We start from the raw sequence: 16,861 nt of genomic DNA on the forward strand, positions 1-16,861 counted from the left end.
AGCAGGTCTCCTTCCCTGCGGTTTGCAGGGTGGTTCGGGGAACGCGAGAGCAAACCGCGGCGAAGCTGGTCTCCTTCCCCGGTTTGCTCTGGCGTTCCCCGAACAAGCAGGTCTCCTTCCCTGCGGTTTGCAGGGTGGTTCGGGGAACGCGAGAGCAAACCGCGGCAAAGCTGGTCTCCTTCCCCGGTTTGCTCTGGCGTTCCCCGAACCCCGAGCAAGCAGGTCTCCTTCCCTGCGATTTGCAGGGTGGTTCGGGGAACGCGAGAGCAAACCGCGGTGAAGCTGGTCTCCTTCTCCGGTTTGCTCTCGCGTTCCCCGAACCCCCCTTGAAGCCGCCCAACAGCGCTGCAATATGGCCACATCTAACACCACTTGCAGCGCTGGTTGCTGTAAGTGTGGCCACTCTGCAGCGCTGGCCCTATACAGCTGTACTAATACAGCTGTAACAACCAGCGTTGCAAAATTTTAGATGTAGACATACCCTCAGTCTTCACAAAATGATGCACTATGCAGCACTACAGCAGTTGATGCTTATTTTACCTAAAGTGTTGACAATAAAAAGGTACTGCTTCCAGTCACACTGCAGAGAAAAACTTCCCCCAGTTACCAACCGTAAGCTCTTCTTAAACTGAATGAGACACATAATAGCAGGTATTCAGGTTCAGATCACAAAATCCTCCACGAAGAAAAGCCTACTATTGAAAAAAACTATGGCTCTGGTATAGACAATACGCATACACTGCTTGACCTCTCCTCCAATTCAAGCAACTTCTGGACAAAAACTGTAGCAAAAGAGCCACATCACACATAAATTAGCTATTTTTCTTGCAAGCTTCACCATAGGCTGCTCTCCAGTTAGGAAAGCTGATGTTTAAAACCAATCTAAGATATGCAACTTCAGCTTTTAGCTGAAATCAACATTATCTTAGATCGCCCTACCTCCCGTCCTCACAGCACAGGATCTACGGCTCCCCTGTCCACTCCGCTTCCGCCTCTCGCCCTGGAGGAATTCTGGAGTCCACGGGGAGCGTGTTCGTGGATCAATTTATCGTGTCTCGTCTAGATACAATAAATCGATCCCTGATAGATCGATCACTACCCGCCAATCCCACAGGTAGTGTGGACATACCCTTAGCCAACAATCTTCTCAAGGCAGTTAGCTTGCTATTCATTCTGGAAGCGATATTTTGTTTGAGAGATTGACACAGGTATTTTTTCTTCTGTGGGACCAAGTTCTCACAAACTTCCTCTGCACTGAATGCTGAAGTCTGCTTCTTCCAAAGTATAAACTTCCACACATGGAGAGGATTCTCATTTCTCTATTGGCTGCAGGGGCAACTCTCAGCTAGTTAAGTATACCACTCCCAAATCAAAACCTAAAAATAACCATTAACAGTATCTGTAGCTCCCTTTCACAGGCTAAAAAAAAAAAAAGGCTTCAAAAAGGTCAATGAAGTTCTAGAGATTGCATATCCACACTACGGTAGTACCAGCTATTATGCTACTGCTAAACAGCATATTCTATCTAGGAACTACTAGGTATGGTTTCCCTGGAAATTTAGGTGACTGGACCCTCAAAGCTGAAAAGACTCCATTATTTTAGGTATCAAATAGCCTCAGTTAAAACACAGGTATATTAGATTGAAGACTGCATATTACCATTCAAAAGGGCCTTAAACATCAGTCAGCATCAAGTCTGGCCCAAAAAGTAGCTTTTGTAAGAAAAAGTACTTACACAATTTAAGGCAACAGGAATGTTTCTTTTTTTTAAATTAAAAGTTTTAATATACATTTCCTGAAGTGTTTGCAGGCCAGAGACATTACAGCAAAGCTCTAATTTAACAAGAAAACTGAGTAACCTATTCTCACAATGTCCAATCTAAGAGAAGCAGAAAATATTAATAGCATAGTAAAAAATGAATTGGATCTTTAGTTTAATATCTATGGGTATTACAAAGGTACATATGATTTTAAAAAGTGTTTTGTAAACCAGCAGAGTCCCTTTAAACATACCATCTGTAATCTTATATTAAGCAGGGTCAGGACCAGTATTTACATGGGAGATTGCCATGGAACACAGGCAATAGAAGCAGCATTGCCAATTCAACATATTTATTCTTTCTCCCAAGTCAGTTTTCAATCAGTACCCCAAACTGGTATTAGGCACACTACTGAAGTGTCTTTTGAGCATGCAAAACAGGTCTGACCTCTTGGGGCCAGTCATTTACGATCCCATACTACTTTCTGTAAACTAAATGTGTTAATCCAACAGCTCTGATGAGACTAATTTGTGTCATTTCACCCACCAAGAATTCCAACAGCAGTTTTAGTTAGCGTATTCACTTTCTATATTGAATAGTAAATTATACTGCTGTGTGCAGATGGCACAAATTACTTGAAGACACCTGTGGCTTATCTCACTTCTGTCTGAGCTACTGGTCATCAGTTTTGCATTAGTTCTAGCGTTTTCAATACAGAGTTAAATAAAACCATGCTCATAATTTTATGGATTGTCACAAAAAACTTCATTCCTCAAGCAAGCAAAAAGGCTTCTAAAATGGAGAAATTTAGAATGATGACATCTTTCACAAAGCAGCCTGATAATCTTGGGTAGTGGTAGGATAAAGAAGAATATAATCCAGAACAATGGTTATATTACAGCCAGGCACGGAATATTTTCTACCACACACTCCATTACAGTGCCTCAGTCTCAACTGACCACACCCAAATTACTCTAGTCATGGACTTCTTGAGTGAAGTCTGTTAATAGTTCCAAGTCATGCAGTGGATTTGTGATGAACACACATGTTCACTGAAGACTAGGATGACAAACTTCAACAGTGATGCATAGTAAAACGTTAAGCTAGTTTATCAGACGATAAATACAGTGTGCTAAAAGTAAAAAGATGTCATCACACACTAGTCTCCTGCTAAAGTACTGCTGTGAAATCTACTTAAGATTGAGGGGGAAAGCAAATACAAGATGACAAATGCTCAGTTTAACATGTTGAAGAACAGGAGTATGTGTGAAGACCAATTATTCCATTCAGATTTATTACAAGAGTGAAAGAGCCAAAAAAAGGATTACAAATTCCACAAACTCAAATTTACTTCTACAAAATCTAAGGTTGATACAAAAAGTTGCTTCTCCACTGAAAACACTTCATGAGCTACATACAGCCACCTTAACTAGTCTTGCAGAAAAGGTGCTAGTCACACAATCAGAGCACTGAGCACGGAGTTCAACTAGCATACTGCATCCCCCAATTTCACAAGACATTTTCACTTCTATGTAGCATTAAATTTTAAAGCACCGTAATGAGTATTTGTATGTTAAAGATAAGCATGGCAATCTAAGGGCCAGATTACATTATAGACAACACTAACTTGCTCTGTATAACAAAACAATGAGTAAGACTAAACTATGTTATAACTAAATTACAGCCCTCTGCACATTTCAAATGAAATTTGGGGACAATGTTTAAAATCAGTTCATACACAGTTCTAGCTATTTTTTATTTTAAAAACAAAACCCAGAGCTTGGATCATCTAAGTGGTGAACAGGAAATTTTCACAAGCTGTTAATTATGAACTTAAATTTAAAAAAAATAATAATTAAGTCTTTAGCCTTTGAGATGCTACGGTAACCGCCAAATATGACTTGAGTAAATTAATGCAGCGTCATCTTCCTGAATCTGAAAAGGGCGCAGGCTACTCAAGCAGCAGAATATTGACAAAGTTCCCGTCAGTTTTCCTATTAATATTAAGAAGCTATAGGCAACAGTGAAATTGGTACTCTCATTTGTCTCACTTCTGTTATGTTTTTGAAAATTCTGAACAGAAGAGGCTTTTAGGAGGGAGTGGGGAAGAATAGCAAATACACATATGCCCAAAGAATCAAGAGGTAGGCTCAAAGATGGGAGGGGAAAAAAAGCTCTTTCCATAAAGTGATGGGGGAGGGCATGGGGTTCTAAACAGAACCTGTGAGTGGTAGGAGAGAGTTTGCCACTAAGCAGCCTCCTTAGTCCCAAGACAGAGAGGCTGCTCACCAAGGCACAGTGCCCAGATCTCACTGGTATCCTCATACTCCTACCTTCTGAACTGGCCTCTGGGTAGTATGCACCTGGTTACGTTTTTCCAAATCATGATTTAAACCAGCAAAGTGTGACGGGCACCTTATACAAAACCAGTGAATGCCAAGGTACTTGCTTTAAAATTAGTATCTTCCCCTACCCACTCCTCAGCTGAATGGACGCTACTAATTCGTAAAGAATGACGCATTGCCATGTCCTAGTACTTAGGCTGGAAAGATTTCCCTGCCAACCCCGAATACTAATTTTTCCTTGTATTTCCCCAATCTACCCCGTCTAACAATTTAAATGGCACATGGTTCTTTATACAATGTCTGATTATATAAATATCTTAGCTAGAAAGCCTCATACTTTTGCAGCACTAGAGACCCCTTATACACAAGGGAAGGAGGATTAAGTCGAACTTAATCATATCAGCTTAATATATCAATATAGATGGCCTTTCCAATCTACAGGTATGGTGCATTTAAAGACATCATATATTTGAAAGTCAAGTTTTAAACCTACTGTTAAGTAACTTCTAAGATTCAATCTTTTCATTTGAGAAGAAAAAAAAAGTGTGTTTCCAGTTTACTTGCAGCATCTGATAGCCCTAAACATTCAGTTAGTTTTCACTGTTTTGCTGTTGGTCAGTTGCATCACTCTGGTCTACTAATCTGGAGAGAACTCATGTAATAGGCTGTTTAACAGCAAAGCTGAAACCAAAAAGGCAACAAGCAGGTGCACGGACAAAGTGGATTTACACCAAGCATGCTGGTTGATGTTTTGAGCCCACCAAAATCTTTTTATATTAAAAAACCACCACCAAAAAAAAAAAAAATAAAGACAACACACACAGAAAAACCCTTAGGTTTTTAAAGAAAGTTAAGAGTTTGGGGACATTTAAAATGTATTCTATCAAAAGTTTCATTTATCTTAGTTCCTATATGAGTGTCCCAACAGAAAGCTGGCAATCTAGTATCTGTGAATCATGCAGAGTTCAGATCTAGATCTCACTAGGCTGGGGGGGAGGAGAACAAAACAAAACAAAAAACAAACCCCCAATGGAGACAACATGCTCAACACTGAGAGGATGGTAACATCATGCAATGCTGTCCAGGAAATTCTCAGTAGTACTGAGCGGCCTGTGATCTGTATTCAGCCTTAATTTGGGGCTGGAGAGGCATGGCCAGGACACCTATAATAAAGTTTTGTTGTTTTTTTGGGGGGGGGGGGGGCGCACATGAGGGGAGAAGAAAACACAGTAGGTGGTTCAGTATTCATGCTACACATCTGAAAGGCAGCAGTCCATACTTTACCTCACAATATTTTGTACTTTTGTTCATAATAAATAAATACTGTGTTCTCTTTCTTTAGATTTTGGTAATCTCGCCATCCAAAGAGTTTTGAACAGAGGCAAAATAGTTTGCTACCAAGAAAAACCTGTCTGAGGTCTCTCACAAAATTCAATACGTTTTTAAGAACAGTTACTTACCTTACAATAAGTGTGGTTCTCCAATATATATTTTGTCCATGTGTATCCCACTATCCATACACATGCACACAAAAAAGTGTGTGTCAGCAGTTGGATCCACACAAATACCTAATTTAATAAATTCTTCTAGAAGAAAGCAATCCAAAGTAAGCTTCCTCAAACACCATCTCTTGTTCAACAAATGGGGCATCAAGGATTTTTTTTTTTTTTAACCAGTTTGAACTTTTGATTGCCCTACTAGATCATGCCAGCAGTGCACCTAGTTCAGTATCTTGTTTCTGATATTGGCCAGTAACAAATAATTCAGAGAAAGGTGCAATAGACTACCTGTAAGTCCATCATGTGTATGACTTGCTCATAAGGGAACTTTTTAACCACTTACTAACAGAGATTATAGTAATTGCTTATGGATTAGGTAGTGGTCTCATAAAAAGCAAAGAAAACTTACCAGTTTAACAGCCTCCTGAGCTGCCTCTTTAGTACAGAAAGTGACAAAAGCATATCCTCTATTTAGACCAGTTAGTGGATCCATCATTAAGCGCAGATCCCAGATAGGCCCAGCTTTCTCAAATAATGGAACAAGCTCATCTTCAAATAAGTCTCTTGGAATCTTGCCCACAAATATCTAAGTAACAAACATATTTAACATCTTTTAAAACATGTATGTAAAGAACAACCCACTTATACCATGTATAAAAACATCTCCCTCTTACCTCTGTACCAACAGAAGGCTGCTGTCCTGAATACACAGAATCTGGAGGAGGACCACCATACTTCCTCTGTCCAGTAGTCACATCAAGCGTGTAGCCTGTTCTTTCCAAGAGTGCCTTCAAGAAGGAGTTGAATATCTTAGGTCATGTTCAATTCCCAATTTATCAAGACAAACAGACTATAACAAATAAGTAACCATAAGAACGGCCAATGGCACATCTCTCCCAGTATCTGTCTCCCAACAGTGGCCAGTGCCAGATGCTTCAGAGGGAGAGAACAGAACAAGGCAATTTATTGAGTGATCTGATCCATCACCCATCATCCAGTTCAAGCTTCTAGCAGTCAGAAGTTTTGGAACACCTAGAGCATGGGTTTGCATCCCTGACCATTTTGGCAAATAGCCATGGATGGACCTATCCTCCACAAATTTATAAGAACAGTCTTCCGACAGTGGCCAATGCCAGGTGCTTCAGAAGGAATGAACAGAACAGGTAATCATCAAGTGATTCATTCTTTGTCACCCATTCCCAGCTTCCGGCAACAGAGACTAGGGACACTTCAGAGCATGGGTTTGCATCCCTGCCCATCCTTGCTAACAGCCACTAATGGGCCTATCCTCCATAAATGTATCAAGCTCTTTTTTGAACTCTGTTATAATCTCAGCCTTCACAATATCTGGCAAAGAGTTCCATACAACGCACAGTCGACCTATGAAGACAAACATCCGTTTGTTTTAAACCTGCTGCCTATTATACCTCTACACCTCGATACGCCGTCCTCGGGAGCCAAAAATTCTTACTGCGTTATAGGTGAAACCACATTATATTGAACTGGCTTTGATCCACCAGAGTGCACAGCCCCACCCCGGAGCACTGCTTTACTGCGTTATATCCAAATTCGTGTTATAAACGATTTGCATTATATCGAGGTAGAGGTGTAATTTCATTTGGGGACCCCTAGTTCTTGCGTTATGAGTAAAAACCTCTTACTTTCTCCACATTGCTCATGATTTTATAGACCTCTATCATGTCCCACTTTTGTCGTCTCTTTTCCAAGCTGAAAAGTCTTATTACTCTCTCTTCATATGGAAACTGTTCCATACCCCTAATAATTTGTGATGCTCTTTTTTGTACCTTTTCCAATTCCAATATATCTTTTTTGAGATGGGTGACCAGATCGGCATGCAGTATTTACAATGTGGGCATGCCATCTCATTCTTTCCATTTCACTTTTTTTTTAAACCAATTATACTTTTGGCCTCCACAACATCCCCTGGCAATGAGTTTCACAGGTTGACTGTGCATCATGTGAAAAAGTACTTCCTTATGTTTGTTTTAAATCTGCCGCCTATAAGTTTCATTGGGTGAGCCAATGATTCATTGGTTCATGTGTTACGTGAAGGGGTAAATAACACTTCCTTATTCACTTTCTCCATACCATTCATTATACCTTTCTTTGGCATTTCTCTCTGTATTTCCATGTGAACATTACTGTTTTGAAACTTTCAATACACTGTAGGTTTATAGGCACATGAAACCAGAACCGTTAACAAATGTAATCAAACTGAATATTTTAATATGATTAATGCTATTGGGTTGTGGCTGAATAGTTAGTTCCAAGAAAAAGCAAGGGTGCATCTTCGTAAGAATAGATTCAGGAAATTTTATTTTCAATGTAACGATGAAACCAAGTAAAGAGACATCTCAGCCAGATACATCTTGATTTTGCTTGCGCATTCCTGCACACAGAATCATAGATCATTAGGGTTGGAAGGGACCTCAAGAGATCATCTAGTCCAACCCCCTGCTCAAAGCAGAACCAATCCCCAAATCCCTAAATGGTCCCCTCAAGGATTGAACTCTCAACCCTGGGTTTAGCAGGCCAATGCTCAAACCACTGAGCTATCCCTCCCCCAATGACTCAAAGAAACTACTCATACATTAACTTAAAGCGCACGTGAGCTGTCTGTAGGACTGAAGCATCACTTCACCTGTCAAATGCAGACACTTTCTTTTCTCCCACCCTTTGTCTTGTTTAGATTACAAGCTCTTTGGGTCAAGGCATATCTCCTACATGTATGTACAGCACCCCAGCACAAGTGACTGACCTTGGCTGGAACATCTAGATACTAACGTAACAGAAATACTAGATAGACAAATATAGTTTAATATTTGATATTTAAATTTGGTACGTTAAATACCTCATCAAGTCTATCTGGAACAGCTTTGTTATAAGAGTAGTAAAAATGTTTGTTGAAATATTTATGGAATGAGAAATAAACTAACAATAAAATGTCACCCATGAGAAAAAAGTGCATTCAATAAATTTAATTACATCAAGAACACTGATTTTTTTCCACAACTGGAGCCATGTGGAATATGATTTAGAATGCTATGGCATTGACTTGAACAGCAATCACTGTATTACTCCAGGAAAATGAATGTAATTAACACTCTAGCTGTTGACAAATCACAGTCTGAAAAATTACAAATGCAAGTCAATTTTAAGAAGTGGTGATATAAATACCAGTAAGCCCTTAAAGTTTCTAATTAAGGCACTCAGGTCACAGCCTGCTTTTTCACCCATTTTCAAGTTGAGGAAAGGAAGAAGTTCTGAGAAGTACCCCACTACTGGTAATGTTAGAATATACAAGTTTATCATTCTACACTCATACAAGAAAGCTAAGACAAAAACTGTTCTCCTTTCCCCAACTATCCATTTAGAGCATCCTTGGTGAAGCTTAACTTTTAGCTTGAGTCCATTTGCTATCAAGGGTCCTTCAACATCAAGAGTTAATTTTTCAGCCTTTTACTGCTGAGACAGACTTCTGTGCACTGAAACTTTATTAAACTTAAGTTAATTTTTGTATATAGTTTACTAACAAATCATATGATCTACAATTGGGCTAACTCACAAATCCACTGGATGTGTCTAAAAAGAGACAGCACTATTGCTACCCTCTTTACAATGAGTGGCTAAATTTCATTATTTAAGTCTGGGTAACAAAGAATAGATTTATCCTTAATTATAAACAAGGTGTATTATTTGATCTTTATACTCCAAAAAAAATAAAATAAAATCCCATGTTTCTTGACTTGTGAACTTTGGGTGGAAACATTTGCTCCTAATTATGGAATAGTAGGAAACAGTACTTTTTAACGTAAACGAGGCATGTCTTTATATCTAAGCAACCTGCTAAAGGGATATTTTTACATTTAATTTTATAATTTACTTCGATAAAGAAAGAAAATTATACATGCACCGATAAGAAGAATTTGCTACTGTTTACTTGATAAAAAGTTCCTAGTCCAAAATACACATAATATTTGTGATTACTAGGTTCATGAATTATCTGAACTAACATTTGGCAGGCAAAGCACAGTTACTCAAGGAATTAAAAAGTCGGACCTGGAATTTTTTTTTAACTTTCTAAAAAGAGAGTGAATACTATCACATACTTTACAACTTCAGACACATACCTTAATTTTTGCCTCATCTGGTCCTTTGCTAGAGTCTGCCACCTTGGTCCCCTGTTTTTCTCTCTGTCTATATGTTTTCATGACTCCACATAAAAAGGCACTTTTATTCTGAAAAAAAGAGTTGACATTTTCATATTTGCAGATCTGAAGCTCAGAACCCAATTTGTTTTTAAAGTGATTATCTGATCCTAATTGCGCAAAGTTCTACACATCAAAACACAGACCATTGACAAGACTTAGGTACAGTTCTTGCCAATCTACTAGCAGTTTGTTGTTCTAGTTATATACTAAATTATTTAACATTACCTGAACATGTGAAAGATCACTGTCTTTAAACTGCTGAAGTACTGCCAATGCACCTTCTTCATTAAATTCCTTTAAAGCTTCAATAGCTCTTTCATCTAGATCACTGTGTGCAACTAGCCCTGGGGAAAAGAAAAAAAAATTGCTGCTCAAATATAATTAGTAATCTCTGGTTAACTAAATTCATCAAGTTTTAGTGGTCCGAGATCAATCATTGAGTTTGAGTAACAAGTAAAAAGGCTCATATTACACAACCTACCATTCCTCCTTAATCTTATCCACATGACAAAAATGATTACCATTACCCCATTAAAATAAAAACCAAGATATTTACTGAAATGATTATTGTATTTATGTACTTATTTTAATACCACAGGGCATCCAGATATTACATGGGCCAAAATTATTTTCATCATCCTGAACTGAATGCGGAACTGTTGATAAGCAACAGACTTTAGCATGAACAACAGAGTAACTTGGTACATTTTGAAAAGGGGCCATCTAGCTTAAAGAGATGCAAGCGCTCAAACTGATACCACAATCAAAATCAAATACAATGCTTAAGCAGCACAACCTCTGCATCCAAGAGTCCAAATACTAAATCAGACTATCATCTACAACAAAAGAATATAACCAGTGCCTCAGTTACCAAAAAGTTACTTACAACTATTAATATGCACCGAGCACCTCACCTGCTCCTACTATGAACAGCTGTTAGCAACAGCTGGTGTAGGTATTGTCTCTACCTACCCATCTGGTTTATCGACCTCCTTCCTTCCCACCTACCCACTCCAAATGACTTTAATGACTGATTCCAGACTTATCCAGTGGTAATACTAGGAATCAGTTACAGTATTTGGTTAAAAAAAAAATCCATAAACCAGTACTAAAAAGATACGACTGCAGTCCCCATACTTTTGGAAACCACAAAAAGTTGCTATTTTAGCCCAAAGCCAGAAGAGTCCAATAAAAAAACCAAAAGTGATTTTGCAAGTTTTACATCTTACCTGCAACGTAAATTTCATCTAGTTTTTCAGCAACTTTCTGTGGTAAACCAGCATCAAGCAATGTCTGGAAATGCTCAGAATGGGTAACTGCAGCAGAAGTATCCATGGGCTCTTCAGTACCATTCCCATTAACATGTTCAGTAGCCATGTTTCCAGATATCTGTTCAAACGCAATAAGCATCATAATTAACCTAGAAATCTTCAAGCAGAACAATTCAAGTGACAATACATGCAACCGCCTGCTCTATGCTTCCAAAAATTTCTCAGACCACTCCACTCCCCTGCTCTTTTTGATTTTGGAAGATCCACAAAAATCCTCAAAAGAAAGCACTAACACAAAGGAATACCCTAGCACCACAGCCTATAGGGGGTAGGGGAGCCTTCACTGCAGGTTTTACACAATCCAGCCAGACAGACACTCTGACTCACCTCCCTCTCTGTCTCTCTACACTCCCTGAGAAGCCCTGAACAAGTTAGAAATGGAGCAAGACGCCAATGGCGGGGGAGGAAGGGGGAAGGGAGGAAGAGCAAACCTGCCACATGCAGCAGCCGCTACCGCGCGATACAGTCACTGACACTCACTACTGCTTCCACCTCGATCGCCTAGTTCAAGCCCCTCATCTCTTGGGAGTAAGTCACGGGCCATCCCGCCTGGCCGTGCACGGGGTCAGTGTCCATCCCGCCTCCGTTTCGGGGTCCGCGGAGCAGGCAGGAGGAACAAAGCGCTTCCCAGTCCGCACCCACGGGGGCGGCGGTAGCCGCCATGAGCCCAATGGAAACACGTGCTCTGTTGCGCGTTCAGATGTCCTACAACTTCCTCCAGTGACCGACTTCCCCTCCCTCCCTAGTCCCTCAGAGGAGCAGCCTGACCCCCCAGCCATCCCCCTCTCACCCCAACTCCCGGGACAGTAACTGCAACACCCCGGGCCCGATCTCGCCACTCCATCGGGAGCTCGCCGCGCCTCCTTGCTCCGCCGCCTCCCCTGGCCCTGAAACAATGCGCTGGGCCGGCCCGGCTCCCACGCCACGCTGGGCAGAGCCGCCGCCCGACCCCCCAATCCGTGAGCCGTAGCACGCGAGGCTCGAACCTGCACGCTGGGCGCCGAGGCCGCAGCCAAACAGCCCCAGCCCGGCGCCTCATGGCAATGAATGGAGCTGCCGGGCCGGCAGGACAATGAGGCGAAAGCCACGCGCTTCACCCGCTGCGGGGCCTAGTGCGCGGCCACCAGCTCGGGGCGCCCGCCCCCCGCCCGGCACAAGCGGCCACGAAAGCAGCCAGCTCCCCCGCCCATCATGCAGCAGCTGGCAGCAGGGCACCCCGCTCCCGGGGGCGGCTCAGGCGGCCTGGGCCCCGTGTGCTACTCCCCGCCCGACTCCATTTTCCAGGGAGCCGGTTCCCGTGGCCCGAAACCCCCAGGCCCGCTCCCACCCCACTCGTGGGGCGGCTGCTGCTGCTGCCGCCTGGAGGAAGCCCCGGCCGAGGATCCGGCCCGCCCCGGCCTGGTGTCTGACCTGTCTCTGTGGGGGCGAAGGGGCTCGGGGCGCGGCTGGCGGCTCGGCGTGCGGAGGCGCTGCCCCTCTCCGCTCCCGCGGCGTGTCCGGACAGTGTGCTGGAGCTGGCGTAAAATGGCGGCCGCTCGAGCGCTCACGCCGCTGCTGGCACCAACCCCAGCCCCTTCCACTCGGCTCGGGGAGGAGGGGGGCGGAGAGGCGCCGCGCGCGCTGGCGCAGCCCCAAACCCGGGGTCTCCCAAGCAGCTCCGCAAGGGTTATCGCCTCGCCCCGCCCGCTGGGCCGCCAGCGCGCGCGCGCCCGCCTGTCCCTCCTCCTCTTCCTCGCCCTCCTCCCGTCGCGCGCTGTACGTTCCGCGGGAGAAGGGCGCTCTGGGGCTGTCCCCTCCCTTCCGCCCGGGCAGAGTGTGAATGAGCGAGCCCTCCCCGCGCGGGCGTGCGCCTCACCCGGCGTCCCGCTGCTCTCCAGGGGCCGAAAGAGGACACACTGCCCCTGCGCCCAGCATCGGGGACGCCGCGGCCTCTGCGTATCCCTCGCTCCCGGCATGCCAGGAATCCCGTCTCCCCACGCGGGGGAGCGAGCCGGCGGCATGGCCGGCCCGGGAAACGCGGAGCTTTCCCTTTCTTACTGCACGTCAGGCATTTGCACCCGTGCAGCCCGGATGCAAAGCGGAGCAAGCCGGTGCCCACGCTGCACAAGTGCGAATGACAGCGTGCCGTACGGTGCACGGCAGCGGGGGTTCAGAGCCATCGGGAAGGCGGCGCAGCCACTAGCGCTTTGTGTGCTTCGTGGTTGTGCTGCTTTGTACTCCTGAGAGCTCCGAAGGGTTTCTCTTCTCGCGCTGGGAGAGAAACGACTCGGTTAGGTTTATAGTGAGAATTTAAAAGTCTCCCTTTTCCGATGGAGCGTCCCGTCTGTTTCTCAGTGTCTTACTCAAACACCCTCATCCTGCAATTGATTACATTGGTAGACACGGCTGCATGCCTGGATCCCAACTGGCATCACTGGATTACCAGCAGGGGGCTTCTGCATGGTTTCAACTCCAGGTTGGGGCCAAATTCGGAAAGTTTGTCAATCTAATTTGTGTTGGTTTCAAACTGAGATCTTCCTGCAAGTCATTAGCGTGTAAGGAAGCTAAAAATCCAGGATGGGTTTATGAGAAGTGCATGTTATGTGCCCATAATTTAAAATTAAAAGATTTCAGTGCCTGAATTTTATTTCATTTAGGCCATTGCAACTCCAGAGTAGGTGGAATATGGGAGGATTCTAATGCTTCCATGATGGTTAAGTGAAAGCGTAGATGATATCCTGTGAGTAAGCATAGTGGAGTTGTAAAGTTGTTCTGAAATTGTACACATCTGGTATTCTTTCTGGGGAGTTGGCTAAGGCTGTGAGTACACCAGAATTGGTAACTGTTAGTGCCAGGAACCACTGTAAGCATGTGCATATTGAGGCACGGCTGAAAGAGGGAAGATGACATGAGCAACTTTTTTCCCCTCCATTTTTGCATTGGAATCCCATGGGTGAGAGTAAATTGGTTGTCAAAGGAGATGAAGAGCTTATATATTTCAGGGTTGGCCGAATAAAGGTATGTGTAGTAAAGGGGCATATGGGGGGGGGGCATTGTTGAAAGAACAGAATTAAGGGCTGCATGGGCTGCTTTTCCTGGTTTTCAGAAGTTTTCCTGGTTTTGCTCAATTCAGCATTCTGCCATTTAATATAGAAATTAGAACAATTAGGCCTACCTTTCTACGCTAAGCTCCCACAAACATCAACTGGGGTTCTAGAACCAGCAAAGTAACAGCACAAGCAGACCCTTAGACTGTAAGTTTTCCACATTAGTATCATACCTCTTAGCTGTACCTCCTTTAAAAGACATCACCTATTATAGTTACAGTGTTATACAATGTTCCACACAATAGAGCATCCCCTCACTTTCATTGTTTAAAATGTATATCAAAAATAAAAAATTACAAAACCGAGATAATAAAGTCATGTATACTCTTTTAATGTATTCAACATCATTTTAAGCTTCCTGGATGTTTTTTTGTTTCTTTGTTTTTTGTCCCCGACCTTGAGTGGGGACTTAGGCACACATCACATCCCACAATTATGCTCTGGTAGACTAAGAGGTATGCGTACAATGCCTTCTCCCATAGTCCTCACAGCAGCAAGAATACTTAATAAATAAGTCTACATGATAGAACAAGTACAGCTAATTAGGTCAAAAGTCCACTTTTAAGAAATACCTATATATAAATATATCAGATATACAGTAATAGCATATATGCGTTAAGAATCTAAACACCACAACTAGTAATTAGCCACCTAAGTGATAGATCAAAATGCTTACATAAAAATAATTAATATTTAATTTAAAATATCTCAATGCTTGTAGTCTATCTGGACAAACACAAGCAAATTGTAGATTACTCTATATCATAGAGGTACATTGATGGCGAAAAATTGAAATGGATTTTTAATCAAATTTGTTTTTGATTCAGTGAAAGACTTTTCTAACGTGATTTTTTTCAACAACTTTTTTCTAAAACATATTGAACATTCTTGTTTTCTGAAAACCCAGGTCCCTTTAATGCATCAAAATTTTTGATTTAGTTTAAAAAAATTAAAGCACACCAGTTATTCACAAAATATTTAACGTCAACATTTCTTCATTAAGCTTTTTTTCAAAAGGCCATTTTTTGACAAAAAATTGTTTACAAAATTTCAGTCAGTTCTACATACAGGTGATATCTATAGTCAAGGGAAGGATGTTTGGACCAGTTTTTAGGGAAAATGTTGCATGAAAATGTTTTATCTTATATAAACATGTAACTATTACAGTTCAGTTTTATTGTGAAAGTGACTTTAATGAGATTGATTCCCTATTGCTCCAGTTGCACCCAAATTAAATTTACTAATTTTTCAAGTAAAACATGCTTTTCTTCTGAATTAGATGCTTATCTAAGGATTTTTGTATAGCACTCATCACCACAGTGTCTAATCAGTTAGAAGGTATCTCTTTTACTTGGAATCAAAGCAAATTTGATCTGGAGTTAAGACACAACAAACATACCATTTTAAGTCATTTTGCATGGTAGAATTGCATCTTAATATAAAGTATTGCTTATATAAGAGAATGCATTGCCTTCAATGGGGTTTCTGTGGGCAGAATTTGGCCCTAAACTGGAATGTATTTAATAGCTAATGAAACTCTGAGCCAGATAGTATCCACCTCTCACTTATAACTGTTGTTTAGCTCTGCAGTACTCTCAGAAATAGTAAAAACTTACTTTTGTCACTAAAGTTCTCATAAAAAACTCAGCAGATATGACTGAATATACACATGGAGCAAATGTGTTGAGAAAGAAATTCCCATTTAGACTCACTTTTCAGAGGGGAACTTCACTTGAAGCATCTTTTTCATACGCCCCATCAAAAAATCACAATGAAACACAGAATTATGAAATCAGATTAAGTTAAAAGAACTTTGCCACTAGAACACATTTTCTGACAAACTTATGCTATTGTTTACATCACAGCTGAATTTGGCCAAGAAACTTCCATAGGCATTGTAGCTGCATGCAGCAGGTCTAAATTTGACACCTTGAATTTTCCTGTAGAAACAGTTGAATTCTCCCATGCAACTCCTCTAAATTTAATTGAGTTATTTAGCATTAATATCAGTGTAACAGAGCAGAATATGGTCTGACCAAGATGAGACGGATGAAATCAGAAAGTGAACTTGCAAAAAAAGAAAAAAGGAAGATTTTAGCATGCAGAATCAGCTCCTAGGAAAAAAAACAGACATGAGAAATGTTTGTATGCAATGTGTCTATTCTAAAACAGTAGCACTTGGTAACCTGGGATCTTCACCAAGAGTTCTATTTCATGTGGCTAATTGACTTTCTCTAATATATAGAAAGTTGTGCTTGTGCCTGGAGTCTCCTTAGAATCTAAGGCTGAATACATGAAAAAAATACTTGTGCCTGTACAAAGTCCTACTGAAGTCGGCAGAGCTCTGTATGACCATATGGGTCTGCCCATGTGCAAGATCAGGGCCTGAGACAGGACGAGCAGAAGAAGAATGTGAAGGCCCAACAATTACAGCAGATAAGCAGTAGAAACAAAAACTGGATTTTCACCGTTTTCAAAAAGTTCTAAATTTTATTTCTGATCCACCGGCATATATTTAAAAAGTTATGAAGTATGTACATTTAAAGAATGAAAATCCTTCAAATACTAAATGTAGCAGCAATCTTGTCTTCACTTTCTATTTGATGCA

At 41.8% G+C, this 16,861-nt stretch overlaps 1 protein-coding gene and 1 long non-coding RNA gene across 8 annotated transcripts in view; both read right to left on the bottom strand.

Annotated features, from left to right (window-relative positions):
- SYNCRIP (synaptotagmin binding cytoplasmic RNA interacting protein) overlaps nt 1–12,736 on the bottom strand; it is a 38,575-nt gene extending 25,839 nt beyond the window's left edge. For 5 of the 7 annotated variants that reach the window (XM_030555880.1, XM_030555879.1, XM_030555878.1 and 2 more), the window contains exons 1-5: nt 11,066–11,225; nt 10,062–10,180; nt 9,756–9,863; nt 6,279–6,392; nt 6,014–6,190 (exon numbers count right to left, since the gene is read on the bottom strand). In XM_030555880.1, the coding sequence (XP_030411740.1) occupies nt 6,014–6,190; nt 6,279–6,392; nt 9,756–9,863; nt 10,062–10,180; nt 11,066–11,213 (666 nt within the window). In that variant the 5' untranslated portion in view covers nt 11,214–11,225. Of the gene's footprint in view, nt 1–6,013; nt 6,191–6,278; nt 6,393–9,755; nt 9,864–10,061; nt 10,181–11,065; nt 11,226–12,577 lie in introns of those variants that run through there. The other 2 variants (XM_030555881.1, XM_030555882.1) reach the window with 2 other exon arrangements.
- Nucleotides 12,737–14,563: 1,827 nt separating this feature from the next.
- On the bottom strand, nt 14,564–16,001 carry LOC115648369. Its single transcript, XR_003999533.1, has 2 exons — nt 15,966–16,001; nt 14,564–14,769 (listed from the first exon to the last, which is right to left on the bottom strand). It is a non-coding gene; the product is annotated as an uncharacterized LOC115648369 (long non-coding RNA).
- Nucleotides 16,002–16,861: the final 860 nt, after the last annotated feature.

This window comes from Gopherus evgoodei, chromosome 3 (genome assembly GCF_007399415.2).
Source record: "Gopherus evgoodei ecotype Sinaloan lineage chromosome 3, rGopEvg1_v1.p, whole genome shotgun sequence".
NCBI lineage: Eukaryota > Metazoa > Chordata > Testudines > Testudinidae > Gopherus > Gopherus evgoodei.